The sequence below is a fragment of the Mchenga conophoros genome, linkage group LG18 (genome assembly GCF_057382185.1).
Source record: "Mchenga conophoros isolate Kocher_MC1m ecotype Shallow Benthic linkage group LG18, M_conophoros_male_GT1.1, whole genome shotgun sequence".
In the NCBI taxonomy this organism is placed as follows: domain Eukaryota; kingdom Metazoa; phylum Chordata; class Actinopteri; order Cichliformes; family Cichlidae; genus Mchenga; species Mchenga conophoros.
The window spans coordinates 24,666,475-24,689,109 of record NC_140543.1 but is presented as its reverse complement, the minus strand read 5'-3'; the positions used below and the strand labels follow the sequence as shown (position 1 = coordinate 24,689,109).

The 22,635-nt window shown below is 40.1% G+C and overlaps 1 protein-coding gene across 10 annotated transcripts in view; it reads right to left on the bottom strand.

Annotated features, from left to right (window-relative positions):
* st3gal3b (ST3 beta-galactoside alpha-2,3-sialyltransferase 3b) overlaps positions 1-14,811 on the bottom strand; it is a 48,507-nt gene extending 33,696 nt beyond the window's left edge. For 2 of the 10 annotated variants that reach the window (XM_085253398.1, XM_085253406.1), the window contains exons 1-2: positions 5,168-5,506; positions 2,778-2,925 (exon numbers count right to left, since the gene is read on the bottom strand). In XM_085253398.1, the coding sequence (XP_085109524.1) occupies positions 2,778-2,886 (109 nt within the window). In that variant the 5' untranslated portion in view covers positions 2,887-2,925; positions 5,168-5,506. Of the gene's footprint in view, positions 1-2,777; positions 2,926-4,145; positions 4,384-4,575; positions 5,090-5,167; positions 5,508-14,697 lie in introns of those variants that run through there. The other 8 variants (XM_085253400.1, XM_085253401.1, XM_085253403.1 and 5 more) reach the window with 8 other exon arrangements.
* Between the last annotated feature and the right edge of the window lie 7,824 nt (positions 14,812-22,635).

Sequence of the window (22,635 nt, the reverse complement as noted above, 5' to 3'; positions counted from 1 at the left end):
CAGATAGACCTCAGCGCTTTTCCAGTCTTACTGATCACACAAAGCACACAACATATATTCATACAGTCCTTTTTAATATGCTTATTAAGCCTTTAATGCTTCTGTATTCTTCTAATATACGAATAACATTTCTAATATTTCTCAGATTGTATTTGTGTCCTGGTTTGTCAAATATGCTGCTCTCTTTGCCAATCCACCCTTCTGCTTGTGGTTGCCTATATGCTACAAAACAGAGCCTTTTTTTATATTTTTGCATGCATAACTAGGTAGAACAGCTCTGTGCTGACTTACTAAGTTAAATACACCATTATGTGACCACTTAGGGATCGTGCATGCTTGGATAAGTGAAACCAGACAAGGAAAATCTTTCCCTGCTTTATGAACCTCAATTACCAGTACAGGCTCCACCTCAGCTGAAGAAGCGTGTTAAAATACCGACTAGAAACCATCTCACAATAGAAGCACATGAGCTGACATAAAAAGAAATTGAATACAATGATCACACACCCATGTTCAAAACCAGCCTTCACTTTGATTTCAAATTCCCACGGTCAAAACAGCAGAGGCAAACTGGTAAAAGAACCGATTCTTAATAAATGTAAACAAATGTAACCAATAAAAATTTCCCAGTATTTCCCAGCTGAAATCCCAAAAAGAGTGCACAGCAATGCCACAAATCAGTGAATGCATGACACTGTACAATAAACAAACAAAATAAATGATGGTATTAATGATGTTTATAATCAAGTCTACATATAACACTTGCCCCTGGAGCACTAAGCCCTGCACTGTAAGACAATAATGGTGAAGAGAGAGATCACTCTTGCGACAGCACAGCTTAGCTGACCAGGCCAGAGGGCGGGAGGGACAAGCCACATGTTCTTCTTTCCCCTTTGACCTTCTTTAAGCCAAACATCTGGTATCACAGCACTACGGAAAGCCAATATTTCCCCCTGCAATCTTCTTTTGGTGTGCTGCTGAAGTGTGTTCACTCTCTTCACATCATGCACCCTTATATGTAACCTATTAGAGGACACTGCTGCTGTACAATTTCAAACCTACAAAGGTAACTGTACAAAGCTGAACGCCTTTGTATTTCACACTTTAAGATGATGAATGTTGAATTTCAAGAAAATGTGAGATGTTGCAACAGAACACAAGAGCCTGGTTAAAAAAGAGGGAGCAAAAAGCACTGTGACAACCAGGACCATTGACTGATCACGTGATCTGTCAGTAATGCAACATAAGAGAGATGAGTTTTTTACTTTTATTTAAAGTTATTACTTTTAAGTCATATTTGGACTCAGGGAGTTAGCCACCGTCACATGGCAACTAGACCAACTTAAAAAAAGAAAAGCAGAGGTACCAAACAAGGTTCAGACCATTAAAAAAACAAAACAAAAAAAGGTTGTATCATCAATGATTCACGGACAAGACATTGATAGTGAGAGTGCTGAGTGATCCAAGAACAAACAAGGCCAAGTTAAAACAATGAGGGCAAGGCAAGAAATTAGGTCATAATGTATGAAAAATGTGAACAGAATCTATGCGTGGCTTCCTACTGAAACACTTTCCTTTTGGAATCAGTACAAAAACAAATTTAGCTGCATGGCTAAAAACATGGCACAAATGTCAGGGGAAAAGCTGATGCCCTTTTTGTTACTCACCATTTCTTTAGGAGGGCAATTCTGGGGAATGGTGATAAGTTTAAAAAAAATAAAAAAAAATAAAAAAAAATAAAAAAAAAGACGAAGGAAATAAAAAGATTATTCTCTCACTTCTGCTACAGGGTTTTTAAGCAGTTTGCTGCACTGTAGTTAGTTAATGGGATCAATTATTGAGGTAAACAGTTTTATCTTGATGGGAATAAAAGCAGAGTGCATCAGTTAATAGCTTGTAATGATAAAGAGCTGCAAACTAACTGGAAAAAACTTACACTTGTGGTTTCTGTGTCAAAACACTGCTCCCTGAGAAACCCTTCTTCAGAAAACTTCCAACTTTCTACCAGAAATCTTCTAGCCCCCTCTGCTGGACACAAACAGCTGTGTTTTGGAGAGGCCAGGGGCTTTAACAAGTTGGTTGTTAAGCACTTAGCCAAACAGAAATTGGTTTTCATCATTACTTCTCTAAATAAATACAATTCAATTTACAAATGCCTACTCATGACCAACACCCAGCAGGTGTGCTCTCTGTCTACATTATTATGTGCTAATTTTAACTAACTAATTTTCAGTTTCAGTGGCCGGTGCTGTGCAGTCGTACTGTGAAACTAACTGCCAACCTCATGTCAAAAGCATAAAGGAAAAGGGGTGAGGTCACTTGATCAGTTGTACACAAAGTTTGTTTTGTTTTTTAAACTGTAGTCTAGGTGGAGGCAGTTAAATATCCATTTCTGAGACAATCCACATGGGTGTGTCCACTGCTTTTATACTTGATGTACAAGCAGATCCAATTAAAATGTCCCCTCCACATTCAGTGCTCCTCTGAAGTAAATGAAAAACTAACTTTCACATCACAAACACACAAGTTTTGAGACATAAACACAAAGCTTGGCCTTCTGGCCTATCAAATAAATAAGAAAAACAAAAAAATGAGCGTGCAACTAGCTGACAGTGAGCGCAGAGAAGCAGACAGAAAAACAGATTTAAAAAAAATAAAAAATAAAAAAGACTTGCTCTCTCTAAAAACAGATAAAACATGCAATGTTTCGAACAGCTACGACAGATGGACGATGAGGTGATGGAATAAATGTTAGTCATACTGGAGATGTCACTTACGAGACTTCTGTCCCCACATGGGTAGATGCAGCTTCCCGGAGGAGTAGTAAATAAAGCCCAGGACCAGCATGGGGCACAGGATGAACAGCAGCTTGTGTGCAGGCTTCATTGTCTTCAGTCATTCACATGGCACTATTCAGGTCATCACCTGGAATCACAGGAGGAGAGTGGGATATTTTATTTACACATCTGTAAAGACTAAAGAAATCTGTCAGCAGCACAAGAAAAAAAAAAAACTGATACAAACAAAACACAGTGATTAGAGGAGGGGGAAAATGAGGCATAGCAAAAGATCGGCTGGCAAGAAAGATAAGAAGAAGAAAAAAAAAAAAAGAGGGTAAAAATGTTTTTTTAGGTCAAATGTGTGGGATGAAAGGTAGTTTTATCAAGACAGATCTTAGATTTCTCATTTAACTCTACTGAGTTGTGATTGTTGATCTCTTCTGTTGGTTACAACAGGAAAATAAAAGTCACTAAAAATAATAAGAAGAAAAACACATTGATTTGATTCATGCAGGGAACCTTGACAAGAATTCCAAATGCAAGAAGTTACAATAACTGAGAGGCAGAAGAAGTCATTTTGTTTTTTAGCACGTCTTTAAGACATGAGTACAGCAATACTGAAATGTATCAGCATGTGCTGCTAAAGGCCTCACTCAAGCAAACTTTTTCTATAGTTTAACAGGAAACCCCACGCCCTGTGTTCATGGTTTGACACCTGCAGAGCGCTCATAATCTGGGCTCCCTGTTTAAAACGAACAAAAACTAAGTTACTGCTGTATTTAGTCACCGTTATAGCTCAGTTAACCTCGATCTACTTGCCTCAGGCAAACAAACGTGAATCAACATGCCATAATGCAGTGAATTATGCAGTCTAGAGGTTACCTGGCAGAAGACAAAACAACCCAGTCAGTGATCTGTGTGACCTTGTCCCTGATTGGAACAAACTGCTAAATACAGGTCTGTTGTCTACAGATTCTTTCAACCCCTGACACCATTGGAGATTTTAGTTCGGTCTTTGGGTGCCTAGAAAAGCGCTATATAAATGCAATCCATTATTTAAAATATATATAAATAAAAAAAATAAAAATATGAGGAGACCCTGCTGAAAAAGCATGCTGCAGAAATTCTCAGATCTGACATGCTTCAAAATATTGATATCAAATATCAAGTGGACTGTCTCTGATCCTGGAAATTGAAGGCAAACTGCCGAGAAGGACTCAGCAGCTTTAGCACAGGGAGGTGGCGAAGCACAGCTGAGCACAGAAAAGAGTAATGCCTCTGCCTGACACTTTAACAAAAAAAAAAGTTAATAATATGCATGAGCCAACAGATGTTGTCCTCTATATTTAAAACGCAAGCACCAACCTGCGCAGTTGTTGACACTGCGCTGACCATCTCGCGTAAAAATGAACTTATTCATCCAGTTTTGTTGTTGCCTGCAATCTGTGAAAAGTTTGCCCAATAGACAGTTAGGCAGACACACTCCTCGGTCGGTGCCTTTGACTACAGACTCGCAAACAAAACGCAGACACCTAATTTTAAAAGAAAAAAAGATTTAAACATAATAAAAATAAAGAGTAGGTAGGTAGGCCGAAAAGGGTAACCGCTGCAGCAGAAACGAACCCGAGGCGGTTGGAAGGTATCACAGGGTACAAGTCTAGAAGCAACAGTCGCTCACCTCACCTCACCTCACCCCACTGCTCATTTCATACACACGGTTCCTAAAGTGTTGTATCAGAGGCCACATTTAAGGTCAGGTCTCTATATTCAGGTGTAAGTCACGTTATTCGCCTACCTTCAGCTGAGACCGCAGGGAGGTCCTTGGCTAGCAAGAACAAACATAACGGAACTTTGAGTGGTCAAAAGTTGTGTCCCAGTCTTTCATAAAACGGCCGTTTTAACAAGGGTTTGCCTTAGTCAAGTCCGCTTACCCTGACGTCGTCGTAGCAAATGATTACCCAGATATTTACTGAGAGAGAGTGAGAGAGAGCTGTGGAAAAGACGACAGATGACATGAACGGCTAGCTATTGTAGCCTCGGCTAGCCACTCGTTATGCTAACAACGCTGCGTTGGCACAGGGGGAGTTTTGCCTTCATCCTGTCGGCAGGCCTACAGTTTAGCGCGGCGCTGCTCCAGACATTTTTGAGGTACAACAGCGAGCTTGGTGAAACGGTCCACGGAGGCAGTACGGATAAAAAGGCTCATAACAACAGCGAGTATGCCAGAGCCCGCAGTACAATACTGCGATAATACAGCTGTTGGTGGTAGAATGAGAGACTACCAGTTTGGCTGAATTACCCACCGCGATCACAGCCGAATAAAGAAAACACGGTTTAGCCACGTCTCATTGCCATTCCCAGCGGACTGTTATAAATTTAGTCTTTACCTTTTCTGTTTCCTTCCGAGTCCCCCCGTGAGAAACAGTACCTCTCTTAGAATAAACAGAGGTTTGGCCGATAAAATGACAGTGTTCTCCCTCCTCTCCAAGCCATCTTGATAAAATCTGCGAAAGTCAGTGGATCAGTAAGCAGAAGACGAACGGCTCGAGTCTGTGTGTGTGTGTGTGTGTGTGGCTGCTGAGACAGGAGAGCTCCCTGCCTCCCCGGGCTCTAGTGTGCATCAAGAGTGACTAAAGAAAAACGCACTCCCTCCATCAACATGATGATGATCAACAGCGGCTTGCTTGTCCACAGCAACACAGTTTGCCTGCAACGGTCACATGAGGCTTTCAGTGAATTACGATGCCCCCGCTTCCTGTTTTAGTAGGGCCAGGATGAATGCACCTTTTCATGTGGATCTTCACGTGGTGCTTCTCTTTGCTTTTCTGCTGTTGTAGTACTGTTGTAGCTGGGTTTCCATCAATAGCTCACATATACACGAACCGTCCTTGTTCTGCAGCAATAATAGAGATCCTGTAACGTACAGAGCATGTTGTCCTGCCTGTCCTGTTAGTGTAATGCTATGTGCTTGGCCAGCACAGCTTTAATTGGGGAGTATGTTTTGATCCCACAGTTGGGAGGATTAGTATTAGTTGACTTGAAGCCATTTTTGTTTTCCCTTTAGGAGGATTTTGTAGGAAGCCTTTGAGGAGAACATTCTCCTTCAGTCAATCCTGTCTTACTCGATTAGACACAGATAATGAGACGATCAGTTGTATGGGCAGAAATCTGTGCCATCAGAAACTGAATTTGAATAAGTTAAATTCGAATCTGAATTGTAACTTAAATAAATGCTTTTAAAAACTGAATATGAATTATCCTAATTTGAAATTCAATTTATTGGTTTGAAAATGATCATCACTAAATAGAAATTGAATTTTATATTTTGAAAATGAATTAATTTTCTTTGAAACCGTATTTTATCCTTTAAAAGTTTAGCTCTCGAATAATTTCAGATTCACTTCTCACCATTCAATTTCAGTTCCAAAATTCAGTTTTTGGGGACTTACGTCCAGTTCAAGAGTAATCGAGCGCAGATTAATAGAACTACGTTTTACTAGCGGACCGAAAGTGTTACTGACTGGAATCTACAGCATCTTGAGCTGAATTAAGACTTCAGAAGTCATTCGTCATGTCGAATCACCAGCGGATAAACTCTCAGGTTGGTAATAAATGTATAACATGTATAAGAACAAGTCAAAGGAGCTTGCAAAGAAAAGCGTCTGGACTTCTTTAAGTTGCTTGAAGACGTTTCACCTCTCTTCCGAGAAGCTTCTTCAGTTCTAAGGTCAAATGGTGGGGAGTCCCAGATTTAAACCTAGTGGGAGAATATCCCCCCACAGAGGGACAAAAGGACCCCCTGATGATCCTCTAATCACATGAGCCAAGGTATGAAAATGGGTGTGGGTCCCAATCAGCCAGGGTTTCGGGTGAGCTCATTGTGAAACCTGGCCCCACCTTATCACGCGAATTCCTGAGGTCAGATGGCCCAGGATGTGAGTGGGCGTTCAGGGGTCCTTTTGTCCCTCTGTGAGGGGATATTCTCCCACTAGGTTTATATCTGGGACTCTCCACCATTTGACCTTAGAACTGAAGAAGCTTCTCGGATGAGAGGTGAAATGTCTTCAAGCAACTTAAAGAAGTCCAGACGCTTTTCTTTGCAAGCTCCTTTGACTACGATGACCTGGATGACTGAGAACCTTCACAGACAAAAATAGGAAATACTTCCTTTTAAAACTACACATATTACATTCATCACTTCAGTATTCGTAAAGAGGAGGTAATAATATGCACCTGTTTCCTAGCTAAATGTAAAGAAAAGATAAATTGCTCAAGACTTTTCCACAGTACTGTATACTTAGCATATAAATAAGTAAATAAAATTTCTCAGTTCCAACAGTTGATATGTCGATTTTGGATTAAATTCAAGTGAACACAACAAACTATTTGCAAATTGTGTTGATTCCTGGACATAGACCCGTATCATCCTCTGCATCAGCATGGCCCCTGTAGACTTTGTATGCTGTATGCTTTCAATCCCAGCTAGACTTTTACCCCATCACATAGCTGCTTACAGCACATTATGTTGCAGTAAATCCATAGTCCTGTCCTTCTCACCTGCTCAGGTTACTCACTTTATTCAGTTTTCCTTGTGCTTCTTGTTTCTTATTTATGACACGACATTCACATGGTCTCATTTCCTACATAACCAGTTGTTGGGCTGAGAGCCAAGGCAGGAGGCAGCAGTCTTCCGTTTTTTGCCCAGCAAAGAGTGTGGCAGAGTAGCACACCGATCTATTAATATTGAATCAAGCAGGAAATAGAATCTGCTCACCCACTGTTCTCCATCTGGGGTCAGGAGATTAGCAGGAGCCAGGAGAAAAAAACACGAGCAAACTCACGCACGCACACACTTACCCTATTGAGAATCACAAGCCCTTTCAAGAGCTGGTGTGGGATTCCCTTATGAGTTGGCACAGGAGTCATTCATTGCTATGGTCTTGCAAGAAGGAAGAATCAAGAATTTTTCTGATCTCTAACCACATCTGTGTAGTGCACCATTATTTATTCGTCTGGCTTACTGAAGGGAAAATGTACCATTTCTCCTATACAATTCTGTTCTGTCTATCCCAAGTTCAGTCCCTGAGATGAAAGCACGTGGAAATTAATTTGATCATTTGGGGGTTGTGGCTTAGCACTTTTACAGCTGTGGTTTCCCTCCTTCTACTGATACACTCCACTGCTCTGATGAATTATTTTCAGACTTGCAAACAAGAACAAACCAGAGCAGTATAGCCTTGACTGACTATTTGGTCATGTTAACAGAAATACACGTGCTGGTGAAAATGCTATCCTACTCCCTGCTTCTTAATTGCTTTCTATTAGCAGTGATACCATCCGGTTACAGATATTTAAGTTTTCTCTCCACAGTGCAGACGGTTTCTGTCGTGCATAAGCTCACACTTTTGCCTAACCAATGAGCTTTTATTTTATTCTTCTAACAATGAAGTTATTATTTTTTTTACAACATAGTACCTTAAATCGGCTTGTATTACAGTTTTTCTCAGTTACTTTGGCATGTTTCTTGCTCAGCTCTGATTGTGTATTCCCCAAAAGATGCAGCCATATAGTCTAGCAGCAGAAGGCTTCAACTCATCCAGAATAATTTATTCAGGTTTCACAATCTCACAACTAAATGACAGCAGCAACCTGGCCAGGGTGTACCCCACCTTTTGCCCTATGACAGCTGGATGAGGCTCCAGTACTCCTGCAAACCTAAATTAGATAGACAATTGAGGAAGTAGATGGAACTAAAGGGAATTTTCCTTGATATCTTCCTAAAACTGGGCTGATCTGCAAGTATGCCTTGGCCATCCAGTCATACGGGTTAGAAGTGATGTCATTCAGGTTAAAATTATGTTGCAAAGTTTACAAGTAAATGTGACTCACTGCAGTTTACAAACCTAATGACACGTGCTCCTGTTGCAACCTCGAACAGTCGGTATCCACAACGTAATCTCTCTCTCTCTCTCTTCTTTTTTGCCTTAATTGTCAGGTATGCACATGACCAAATGTACTATGCAAATGCAGTGATATTAACAGAAGTATTTTTTGTTTTAGATATGTCAAAAAGTATCAATTTGAATGAATTAATTGTGGAACAGGATTATTAACATCCTTTCTATGTCTGTCCTCATCGCAAATCTGAGTTAAAATAATACACGACTACAGCCAAAGTGAACGGTGGGCAAAATTAATACTCCAGTGTTCTGCCATGTGAATCATCAGACCACTTCCTTAGTGGTGTGTGTGGCTTTTACTCTAGCAAACAGTTCTGCATTTATTTGCTGATTTGCTGACAGATATCTTACATTTACTAACAACATCAACATCAACAGTTCCAGCAGCATTTCTTTATCATTTTGAAAAAATGACATGTACTGTTGAACTTGCACTTAAGATGTGGTTAAGCATCTTTATGGTGACAGAAATAGTTTCACTGGTTCTGCTCACTTAAGACCAAACTATTAAAAATAACAACCTGGAATTTGTACTGGCCTTTGTCACCATCAAAATGAACAAGGATCTGTAATTAATCTAAATTAATTAATTAATTAATTATTAATTTGGATGTGGACAAATATATCAACAAAGGACTGAGTATTGGCTAGATAAACTATGGGAAAAAAAATCACACACAATTTCATAATAATACATAATAAAGAATGTAGAACTATTTGAAACATGAAAGTCTTTGTCACAAAAATTGAAGCAAATACTATTTTCATCCAAATTTCATGCTGAAACACTAAAGCAGAAATGTCAGTAGCCTGAACAGAACACGATTCTTGTGTCTCAAGATGCAACTGACTGAGAAAAGTTTTCTTTTAGGTTTTTGAGATATTCATATTCAAACCTCAAATTTTCAAGAGAGGAACAAAATTCTGTGGGTATGGGTTCTGATGGACCATTACAACAAAAAAAAGATCATGTCTACAGAATTGATTCTGGAAATTAATTATTCAGACGTTAAAATTCATATTACACTGTGATTAATTCAGTGTTTGGTGTAATATGTTTAACTTTTGGCTCCTGTCACAGTTCAAATCAATTTGGAAACATCCCTATCCGATTGTTCAGTCTGACGTCACTAGCCGTGTCTGGACCTAAACTCCGCTGCAGGTCCATATATCAAACGATCACTATGGCATTACTGAGAGTTGAAAAACTGTCTAAAGTCTTTCATCTTTAATAAAATGATCAGCGTTCTGCTCTACCAGGTGTAACAATTGAGTTTAACATCCAGGCATCCATGAAAACGGAATTTATGACATTTAACGGAGTTAGAAGTCAGCAGGGAGTTAGCTCGCTAGCTTCTATCTAAATACAATATAGCATGTCCTGACTGCGGGGTTTTGGAAACAAATTAAAACGTACAGCTCTGTTATCACTTCCAGCATAAATGAAGACAGAAAACTAAACAGCAGTGACGTTTGTAGGGTTACTGAAGTTGGGCTAGCTGGTATATAATGATGTCCTTACGTGGAAGCAAGATGGCGCCGGTGTGCATGGCTGACCGTCTCCGACCACGTCTTCGCCTTGGCGTTGTACTTCTCGTTGTTTTATCTTTGGTTTTATGTTCTCTAGGTGATTGTACACTAATAACTTATGACAGAGACACGCTCCTGAATCTTCGGTTTTCCTGTTCTCAACGACCTGACTGCCTTGGGACCGCCGGTGCCGCTATCCCCCTGATGCCTGTCTCCCCTACCTATGTGACCTATCCTCCTCTTCCCATGCTCCGTAGGAAACGCTTCAGGAAACGGGGTAGGAGGAGCGGCGTCCGTGTCCGCGTTAAGGCTTATATCAGAGCCATGGCTATGGACTTCCCTTCTACAAGCCGTGAGCTATCCTGTTTCTTCCACTATCTCAGCAGCCACTCTGCGGCTAGATTGCTAACCCACCGTTGGATTTGCTCCGTCGGCCTTCAAACCTACCCTGCTCGCCCAGTGGCTTACCACTCTGCCCGATTTTGGATAACACCGCCTGGCCGCGGTGTTCAACATAACAACCTTTGCTCCTTGCGACGGGCTACTACAAAGGTCCTGGCCCCCCGGATTCGGATGGCCTTATTTAATGTCAGGTCTCTTTCAAATAAGGCCTTCCTCCTAAATGACTTTTTTCGCACCTCGGGACTGGATGTCCTATTTCTAACGGAGACCTGGACTTCTCCGGGTGAGTTCATCCCCTTCTCTGAGCTTCTACCTCCTGACTGTGCCTTCTTTAGCTCACCTAGGCTAACTGGTAGAGGTGGTGGCTTAGCCTCGGTTTTCAATAATAAACATGATGCACGGCTGCTATCCTCTCCAACCTATTCCAGTTTTGAAGTTCAGCTATTGGAACTGACGGGCTCTCGGACCACTTTGTGTGTCGTGGTCTATCGTCCGCCTAAATATCATAAGATGTTTATCTCTGAATTTGCTGATTTTTTGGGATCCGTTCTTTTTAAATATGATTCTGTTATTGTTTCTGGAGATTTTAACATTCATGTCTGCTGTATGAATGACCAATTGGCTAAAGACTTTCTTGTGCTGACTGATTCTTTTAATCTTATTCAGTGGGTGAATGAGCCTACCCATGTTCAAGGCCACACCCTTGATTTGGTTTTTTCATTCAATGTGGACATTTGCATTAAGGAAATCAGGAATACTGGTCTCTCTGATCATTCCCCGGTCATCTTCGATGTAGACCTGGGTGATACTGGACAATACCTAAACTCTCCTCTTTATCCTACGCGCACTATTAATGCCAATACTGTGGTCAACTTTACTACGTCTTTTGTTAACTCCCCATTTAGTATGCTGGATTGTTCTTCCCCACACACACTTGAGAACTCTACTAATACTCTTTTTACCACCTGTTCCTCGATTCTTAACATTGTTGCACCCATCAAGATGAAACGCCCTAGAACTTACTCACAATGCTGGTTAAATGATTCTGTTCGTGCCCTACGACGTATATGTCGGCGTGATGAGAGGAAGTGGAGGAGTGATAGACTTCAGTCTTCTTATGATATTTTACGTATTAGCCGCTCGAAGTTCCAAACTGCTGCCAGAACGGCTAAAGCGGCTTTTCTCTCTAAAATTATTACCACTAATGGTGATAATCCACGAATTCTATTTAAAAATTTTAACTCTGTGGTGAACCCCCGTCCCTCTATGCCACTGCTGTCTTCCCCGGGTCTTTGTGGAAAATTCTCAAACTATTTTTTAGATAAAGTTTTATCCCTTAGATCTACTCTTCCTCTGGTGACTGATTGTATGTCTACTCCTGATTGTTCGGCCACTTTTTATCAATTTGAACCCGTTTCTCTCTCCACTCTGAAGCGTCTAATTGATAAACTGAACAATACTAACTGTGTACATGATGCTCTCCCATCCCGTATTGTTAAGGATTGTTTCAGTGTAATTGGACCTTGTTTATTGTCCATATTGAACTTCTCCTTGCTTTCTGGCTATGTACCTTCAGCTCTCAAGCATGCCATAATCCAACCTGTTCTAAAAAAAAGGAACCTTGAGCTTAGTGATTTTGCCAATTTTAGGCCAATTTCTAAGCTTCCCTTTCTGGCTAAAATACTTGAGAAGGTGGTTCTGCTCCAACTGCAGACCTACCTTGATGAGAATAATATAAATGATAAATTTCAATCGGCCTTCAAACAACATCACAGCACAGAATCAGCATTGCTTCGTGTTTTCAATGATCTCCTACTAATGGCTGACAATGGACGCCCCTCAGTCTTAGTGCTTTTGGATCTATCATCGGCATTTGACATGGTTGACCATAATATCTTATTAGCGAGACTTGAGCACACTGTAGGCATCAAGGGCGCTGCCCTGGATTGGTTTAAATCCTATCTCTCCAATCGGCTCTCTACGGTACATCTGGCTACATCCTCTTCCTCGGCTGTACCTGTTTGCTGTGGTGTCCCCCAGGGATCTGTGCTGGGCCCTACCCTTTTCTCATTATACTTGCTTCCTTTAAGTGCCATCTTTGAGAAATACCATATTGCTTATCACTATTATGCAGATGATATCCAGCTCTATTTTGAGCTAAACGACGATCTTGCTCTGTCTCTGAATAGCCTCCGAGAATGCATGTCTGAGGCCAAGAAGTGGTTGTTGTCGAATTCTCTTATCCTTAATGAGAAGAAAACCGAGATTATGATTTTTGGTAGTAATGCCCTTCGTGCCAAACTCCGGGATGCCTTTGGTTTTCTTAGTTGTTCTCTCTCTGATACTGTCAGGAATCTGGGTGTCTTATTTGACAGCTCCTTTTCACTTGACAAACAAGTGTCTGCTGTTGTCAGATCTAGTTTTTACCAGCTTCGTCTTATCTCTAAGGCTAGGCGCTATATCCCGCATAAAGATCTCGAAAAGCTCATCCACGCCTTTGTAACGTCGAGGCTAGACTATTGTAATTCACTTTATTGTGGTCTCCACTCTTCCCTTTTACAGAGATTACAGACAGTTCAGAATGCTGCAGCTCGCATTCTAACCAAAACCAGCAAGTTTGCCCACATTACTCCTGTCCTTGCCGATCTGCACTGGTTGCCTGTCAAATATCGTATTCAATTTAAAATTTTGTTGTTTACTTTTAAAATTACTAACAACACTGCACCCAGCTACCTTAAGGACCTTTTAAACCCTTATGCTCCTGCTAGGGCTTTAAGGTCATCGTCACAGTTACTGCTGGCTCAGCCCAGATCTCGACTTAAGACTAGAGGTGATCGATCGTTTGCTCTTGTTGCACCTGTGCTGTGGAACAATCTCCCGATTGGCATCCGGGCATCTGATTCTATTCATTCTTTTAAATCACAGCTTAAAACATATCTTTTTAAACTTGCCTTCTCCACCTTTTAATTGCTGGTTTGTTTGTTTGTTTGTTTGTTTGTTTGGTTGCTGTGACCTATTGACCTCTTGTATTAATTCCCTCCTATCTTTCTATTGGTGTCTTTTATTATGGTGGTACAGCTTTTATCTTGCTATTACCCATGTGCTGTAGTCATTCTTATTGGTAGCTTTTATCTATGAACATAACTCGTTATTTATTTATTTTTTTATCCGTTATCAATGTTTGAACCTTTTATTGTTTTATGTAAAGCACTTTGGTATGCCCAAGGCTTTTAAATGTGCTCTATAAATAAAGATTGTTGTTGTTGTTGTTGCTACGTGACCGCTAGCGACACAGCTATGTTAGCATAATATAAACAAGCTAACTTTTTTTCCACTCGATAAAAGTTAACGTGAGTGTTCTCGGTGGTCAGGAACAAATGTAATCGCATGGCAGGATGCTGTAAAAGGACCAAACTTCAGCCAGGAGAATAACTGAGATAATCCATCCACAATACGAGGTTAGTCATTCATACTGCTGCATGGGCTGGGCTGTAGTTACATCCTAAGGTTTTAAAAACTGAGCTTAAATAAATGATTAGCGGTAATAAAAGCCGAGGGAGGTCAACAGTGATCACTGACTGTTTTAGGAGCTTTTTGAGATCAAATAGAAGAAAATACATAACATTAAACATGTTAACAACACAAAAGCCATATTAAACGCAGACTACTTTAGGCCCGGAAGTAGGATTCGTAGCGTCATCACTGAACAACCGGATTAGAGTATAACCTAGATCTCAGAGTGCTTATAAATAGTTTTATCTCTCACCGAAGTTTAAAACAATTGTAAGAACACTGTAAAAGTCTGAAGCGCATGTTTATGTGTATGGGGTCAATTTGGCATAATAAAAAGGAATTGTTATGGCGACATACACAAATACAGAAACAATATCCCGATGGAGGACATAATTTTGCGAATGAATAGATTATTAATGTATCACTTACAGAACTGTTCTTGGCTTTTTAAAGTTGTGTAACATATAGGGGGGAAAAAATCTGATTAATGCATCTGAGTTTTATAAACTTACATTAAAGGTAGAAAGAAACATCACCTTTTCAGCTGCTGCCGTCAAGTCCTTTAGCCAGAGTATTAAAACTAGACAAGAACTAAGAACTAAGAACAGATGAATCACGGAGGTTTCCAAAAAAAAAAAAGGACCATATTGATTTGGAGACTTCCTTTTTAGGTCACCGTAAACAGTAGTTAATCAGTAACAGAAATAATGGGGAAAATAAGACTCTAGAAATCCAATAAAATACTGGCTGTACATTGTGGCTGGGCTCTGTACACAGCTGTTAATTAATTACAAGGTTGGAATTCATTATTTCATACAATACAGTATAATAATGTTTGGGGACTGGATGAAGCAGGAACTGATAAAAGCAGAGGGAGATATTTGGTGCGACCTTCGTACTAGATGTTAACAAACATCGCACAAGCTTGTTTAAATAAGATCCTGTTGTGACAGATATTTCATGGAATTTGGATCCTTTGTACATTTATAAACAGCAGGATTTCATGAACAAGAAGCCATAACACAGTAACTGTGAGTTATTTTAAGGTTTTATATTTGAGGACATAAAATAAATCTTGTCCTTAACAGGAATTAAAATGAAATAACTACAACCTGAGATGATCTACAGTGCATATAATATTCAATTTTATCATTTACTTAACAAAAATAAAGCCAAAGTGCTGCTGATCAAAATACACTTGATTTATTAATCAACAGCAAGTGTGAAAAGCAAAGGTTTTTTTTTAGTTTGCTGGCCTGGAGCATTCAGGTGTGTCTTGATAATGAGAAAGGACATCAGCTCCAAGGTTAGATCGTGCAATATTCAGACAAATTGCCAAAAACCCAAGAGCTACATCCCAGTCTCTACAGGCCTCGGTTAGCATGTTAAATGTTAGAGCTCATGACAGTACATTAAGAGAAAGACAGAACAAGTACAGGTTGCTTAGAAGGATTACCAAGAGAAAGTCTCTTCTCTCTAAAAAGAACCTGGCAGCATGGCTTAACTTTGAAAATTTACATCAGAGCAAACTACAAGACTTCTGGATGTCATCTGGATAGATGAGACCAAACTGCAGATATTTCTCCATAATGCGCATAACGCCTCATTTGGCTAAAAGAAAAGGGGTGATTGGGGTAAAGGGGATGCCCTTTTTTGCAGCCACTGGACCTGAGTATCTTATATTGTTATATTGTTATGTTATATTCTTTTGTGAGGCCAACTGTCCGACAGCTAAAGACCCAAACTGGGTCAACAGGTCAATGATCCCAAGCACAGCAGCGAATCTAGAACAGAATGGCTGAAAAGGAGAAGAATCAACATGTTACAATGGCCCAGTCAAAAGTCCAGACCAATGACTGTAAAAACATATTATATATTATATGTATCATTCATATATTATTGAAAGTCATTGGTCCAGACTTTAACATGACTGAAATGCTATGGTAGAAAGAAGTCTAATTCAGACTATGGCAATTAATGTTCCCAAGGCGTACATGTGAAACTGGAATTATTGTAGAGGGTCACACCAATAAGCTTATAATACAATACAATACAATACAACTTTATTTGTATAGCACATTTAAAACCAGAGGTAGCCAGTAAAACAGTAGCAAAGTACAAAAGCAGATAAGCTAGCAGGTGGGAGGCAATGATTAACCAAGCATACAAGAACGTAGATGAGCAAGTAAGATTTAAAGATAAAATCCATAAAACAATCTAAACAAAAGAGAAGAAAAGGGGAGGGCGAGAAAGTACACTTAAAAGGCATGCTCTAGGAGGCCGGGAAGACTAAGCTAAAAAGGTGGGTTTTCAATCGAGACTTGAGGGTCTGGATCGAGTCAGATGCGCGAATAGTATGAAGGAGGTTATTCCAGAGGTTAGGTGCGACTGAAGCTAAGGCACTGTCACCTCTGGTTTTCAGCCGTGACCTAGGTTGCACCAAGAGCAATTTGTCAGACGATCTCAGTGTTCTACTGGGAGTATACACGCTAAGGAGATCAATAAGGTAGCAAGGTGCGATATTATTTATGATTTTATAGGTAAGCAGCAGGATATTTAAATCAATGTCGTATTTAATTGGAAGCCAGGGGATAAAATTATAAAATAAATCACTGAATCATTGAACTTTATTTTTTTGAGGCAACAAGCATTTACTTTTAAGTACATATATACACCATTAAGATAGCATTTACTCAGCATGGACGTCCAGAGCTGGGGGCTCGAACTCAGAATGTTGGCACGTGTATGCACTGTGCATACACAAGATTGCTCAGGTGATTAGGGGATTGATCTGTCATGTGATAAAGTGACTCGGACAAAGTAGACCCTTGGAGAAACCACTATGCTGCAGTTTGCTGCATAGTGATGAGGCACCAACTGGAAGAAGAATGAAACAGAAAAACTGCTGTAGAGGATCACCGTAACAGCATATAATCTCAATATGATTTAATATCTGTAATAAAGCCAAAATAACAAGAACCATAAACAATTTGACAAAGTATACTTGAAAACCATTTAAAACCATTTAAAAATATTTAGTATTGGAAGTCAAAATTAACCCATGGCTCCCTGTTTTGTTCTCTAGCAGCTTCGTTCACAAAACTAGTTGTCAGATAGACGGCCACTTTCACATCCTGTAATGGGACTTACACATGCTTACATACATATGAAATCTAGACTTTCTGTCTCTGGTATCCTCCTATCCCCACCCCGTTTCTGAGTACACAACCACATACGTGATATTTCTGGTCCCCTGCTCTGCAGCTGCAGAAATGCAGCTAAGCTTTTTCTGTGAGGGAGTTTGAAAAAATATGAAATGGCAACATTGGGCAAGTTGTGGCAAGGACTGAACATGATGTACTTGTAAGACAAAGGACCTGATCGGATCATGTTTTGCTTGGCATTGTTTCAGTTCAGAAACTTGGAGCATTATGGCACGTAGGCTTCTCACAGAAAAGTTCCTAAATGTTGAAACAGAGCATCAGTGGGAAAGAAATGTGTCATGGTTGTTGCTGCCAGATGGGTTGGTCTGAATATTTCAGGTACTGCTGATGTACTGGGAGTTTCCCACACTAACACCTCTATGGTTCAGTGAGTGGCCGTGCTGAATGAAAATGCATCGTTGATGCCACAGATCACTTGTTACAACCAAGGTTTGCAGAAAAGCATATCTGAATGCACAACACTTTGAACCATGAAGTAGACAGTAGTGATGTGCGGATCGATCCTGAAATATCGATTCCTCCGATACCAATCATTTATGTTCTAGAATCGATTCTCACATTAAAATATCGATATTTTAGTAATTTAGAGTAAATTTGTAGTTTGTCATTAACAGGAACACAGTGGAAAGAAACTATAACATTCGGATTGCCTACATTCAAAGGAACTACTTCCTCTTCCGCCTTTCATAGTCATGTGCGAAATACGGCTGTATAAATGTCTCGCAGCCCCTTGGCGTGCGCACTCACAACAATGGCTGAGCGTAATTGTGCGGATGTATTTTACCTCCACAAACAGCTGAGCCATGGTTTGCAATAAATGTGGTAAAAAAAGTGAGGTGTTGTGGCCATACTTGCCAACCTTGAGACCTCAGAATTAGGGAGACATTCAAAAGGGCTGTTTGGGCGGATAAATATATTTTACAGGGTTTATTTATCGGATAAAATACGTTAAATGTCACCGTTATTATTGGCCGGCCCGGAAACAGCGGGGGTGTCCAAATTCAGAGGCTGCTTCCACCTGAGGACCGGCCTTCGCGGTCTAAAGAAAGCCGGGTAGTACGTCACGAGCTCCCTCGGTGGAGTGAAACTCTGCCGTCTGCTCCTTGCTGTCTAAAATATAACCGGACACTGACGTAAACTCTTCTGTTTAATCAGTTTTCTGTTTGACGTTTATTCAGCTGTGTGAAAACCCCGGAGGAACCCTCCCGAGGGAATAATAAAGTTTAATTTAATTTAATCTAATCTAATAACTTTAATCTCAGCCAAACCGATTTACTCACGAACAAATAAAACACTGAAAAAGCCAAACAAGAACATTTTTAAGTTATCAAAGTGACTTGTACATCATGTTTAACCCGAGTGGTGAAAGACCGCGGGGGTTTGAAGACGATGTGTCGGTCGGCTCAGATATTTGAAGTTTACACAGCTACATTCTCACCTGAAAATATGTTAAAAGTTTTTTTGCGACCCAGAAAGAGAAATAAGAGTGATATTAAAACTAAGTCGCTGCCGTCATTGTTGGAAACTGGAATTGGCTGGGCCGCGCTATGAATTCTGCGATATGGTTTTTCAACTTTGTTGTCCGGGTGGAAAATCTGGAGAAAGGTGGGATTCTCCCGGAAAAATCGGGAGGGTTGGCATGTATGGTTGTGGCAACATCACTAACCTTGTCAAACACCTCAGAGTAAATCATATCACAAAATATGACGAGCGTATGTTGAGGCGAACTGAAGAGGAGGAGAGGGACAGGTGCTGCTAGGGTGAGAGTCTCTCACGGAGTCCTTTAGTCCTCCAGGCAGGCAAGGTGTTCAAATAGCACACAACTTTGGTTTTTTTATTTCTATATGATGAACTCTGCATTATTAAGTGATAAGAAGAAGGTATTCTGATGTCCTGTAATCATTATGACGCTATAATTTGAGATACAATAAATAAAATCCGTTTTGTACAAAGTATCGGTATCGGATCAGTATCGTCGATACCACCCTGAATATTACTTGGTATCGGATCGGAAAGGAAATCAGTGGTATCGCACATCACTAGTAGACAGGCAACAACAGCAGAAGACCATTCGTGTCAGATAAGAACAAGAAACAGAGTCTCGATTTCTGCTGAGAGATTCTGGTGGTAGGCTCCGAATGTGGTGTAAACAACATCAACATCGACAGTTCAGGCTGCTTGTTGTGTAACGACGTGGAGGACAGCAGTGTTGATGATCATGTCCATCCTTTTATAAGCACAGTGGGCCCATCTTCTGATGTGTACCTCCAGCAGGATAACGCACCAAGTTGCAAAACTCAAATCACCTCAAACTACTTTCTTGAATATGACAGTGAGTTCACTGTACCTCTAAAGCCACAAGAAAACAATGCTTGCTCTTATAGACTTGTGTAATGGGACTGAAAACCCTTGAGTTAAAAAAAAAAAAAAGGAAGTGATACTTTAATCCAAATGGTGCATGTCTGATACAGACATGCAGGCAACTATTCAGAAAGAAAACAAGACACTGACTCATATTTTTAGTAACCATGTGAAGCCACCTGCAGTTTAGCTTTAAAACACTAAACGCGTGAAAGGCGTTTAGTGTAACTTGGTTGAAAACCCTTTGCCTGAACTCTTTAACTCTTGAACTCGTTGACATCACAGATGCTGGGTTTCCTCCTTTTTAATGCTCTGCCAGGCCTTTTATACAGCGGCTTTCAGTTGCTATTTGTTTGTGGGTCTTTCTGTCTGAAGTTTAGTCTGCAACAGTTAAAATGCATGCACAGTTGGGTTACGATCTGTTTTCACAGCTTAAGGATGATTTGTTTCACCTGCATATAGAGCTCATTTCACTGCATGTTGTCTGTTCACAGCAAAATCTTCCAAATACAAGCACCACACCTCAACTCATCTCCACGCCTTTTATCTACTTAACTGATAATGACAATAACAAAGGAATTGCACACGTCTCCTCACGACATAGCATTTGAGTCAATTGTCCAATTACTTTTCATTTAAAAAGAGGGTGGCATACAATTAGAAGCTGAGACTCCTAAACCCTTCATCTAATTTGAATGTGGATGCCCTCAAATGAAAACTAAGACACTATACATTATGTCCATGTCCATTATATAACTATAATTGGAATATGTTTCTGTAAACAGGTAAAAAAAAAAAAAAAAAAAACTGTGTCAGTGTCCAGAAATAAAATGCTGAACATTAAGCAGGACCAATATAGTATATCACGCTAAATACAACAAGGTGCCATTTCTGAGTAAAACATTTTCCTCTCCCTATAAAGCATGAACTATTGAATAATTGCCGCAATGACTGGTTTGAAAAGATAAGACCACTGTAGAGATCTCCCCCCCCCCCAACAACAAACAAACAAACACCAACAAAAACCTGTGTCAAATATGATACAGTTGGCATTACAGGGTTTTACAGAGGCATTTAATTACAAGTTGTACAAGAGAATTCTTAATTTAAAGTTAACTCACAGTAAAGAGCATCCTACCTTCAAACAGTTTCAGAGAGGAAGAATAAGGTTTCCTGTTTGTGCAATATATCCTGTGACAGTGCTAAAGCTATTTTTATGAGGTGTGTCTGTTCTCAGACATGTGAAGCTAGAGACACCGGCAACCATAGTCAATTGTCTTCCAGGGGCCAGAGCAGGCGACATTGAAGGAAATTTAAAACTGCTGGCTAAGGGTAAACGTAAATTCAGTAAAATCATAATTCACGTTGGCAGTAATGACACCCGGTTACGCCAATCGGAGGTCACTAAAATCAATATTGAATCGGTGTGTAACTTTGCCAAAACAATGTCGGACTCTGTAGTTTTCTCTGGTCCCCTCCCCAATCAGACCAGGAGTGACATGTTTAGCCGCATGTTCTCCTTAAATTGCTGGCTGTCTGAGTGGTGTCCCAGAAACGAGGTGGGCTTCATAGATAATTGGCAAACCTTCTGGAGCAAACCTGGTCTTGTTAGGAGAGACGGCATCCATCCCACTTTGGATGGAGCAGCTCTCATTTCTAGAAATATGGACAAATTTATTAAACCCCCCAAAATATGACTATCCAGAGTTGGGACCACGAAGCAGAATTGCAGTCTTACACGCCTCTCTGCAGCTTCTCTCCTCCTGCTACCCCCCCAAAAACCCATCTCCATAGAGATTGTGTCAGCTCCCAAACAGACAAAAAACAAACTAAAAACCAGCAACAAACAACTTAAACATAAAAAAAATCACAAAGAAAGATCAATACAGTATCCACATCTGAACCAAAGAGTAAAACAGTGAAATGTGGATTATTAAATATTAGGTCTCTCTCCTCCAAGTCTCTGTTAGTACATGACTTAATAATTGATCAACAAATTGATTTACTCTGCCTTACAGAAACCTGGTTGCAGCAGGATGATTATGTTAGTTTAAATGAATCAACACCCCCGAGTCATTCTAACTACCAGAAATCTCGAAGCACAGGCCAAGGGGGCGGTGTGGCAGCAATTTTTCACACCAGCCTATTAATTAATGAAAGACCAAGACAGACTTTTAATTCATTTGAAAGCCTGATGCTTAGCCTCGTCCACCCCAGCAGTAAAACTCAGAAACCAGTCTTACTTGTTATCATCTATCGTCCACCTGGGCCTTACACAGAGTTTCTGTCTGATTTCTCAGACTTTATATCTAATTTAGTTCTGAGCTCAGATAAAATAATTATTGTGGGTGATTTTAACATCCATGTAGATGCTAAAAATGACAGCCTCAACATGGCATTTAATCTGTTATTAGACTCAATTGGCTTCTCTCAAAATGTAAAAGAACCCACCCACCACTTTAATCACACTCTAGATCTTGTTTTAACATATGGCATAGAAACTGAACATTTAACAGTGTTTCCTGAAAACCCTCTCATGTCTGATCATTTCCTGATAACATTTACATTTACAATAATTGATTGCACAGCAGTGGAGAGTAGACTTTATCAAAGTAGATGTCTTTCTGAAAGCGCTGTAACTAAGTTTAAGAACATAATCCACCCACTGTTATCATCTTCAATGCCCTGTACCAACATAGAGCAGAGCAGCTACCTGAACGCTACTCCAACAGAGGTCGATTATCTTGTTAATAATTTTACCTCCTCACTACGTACGACTCTGGATACTGTAGCTCCAGTGAAAACTAAGGCCTCAAATCAGAAGTACCTGAATCCGTGGTATAATTCTCAAACACGTACCCTAAA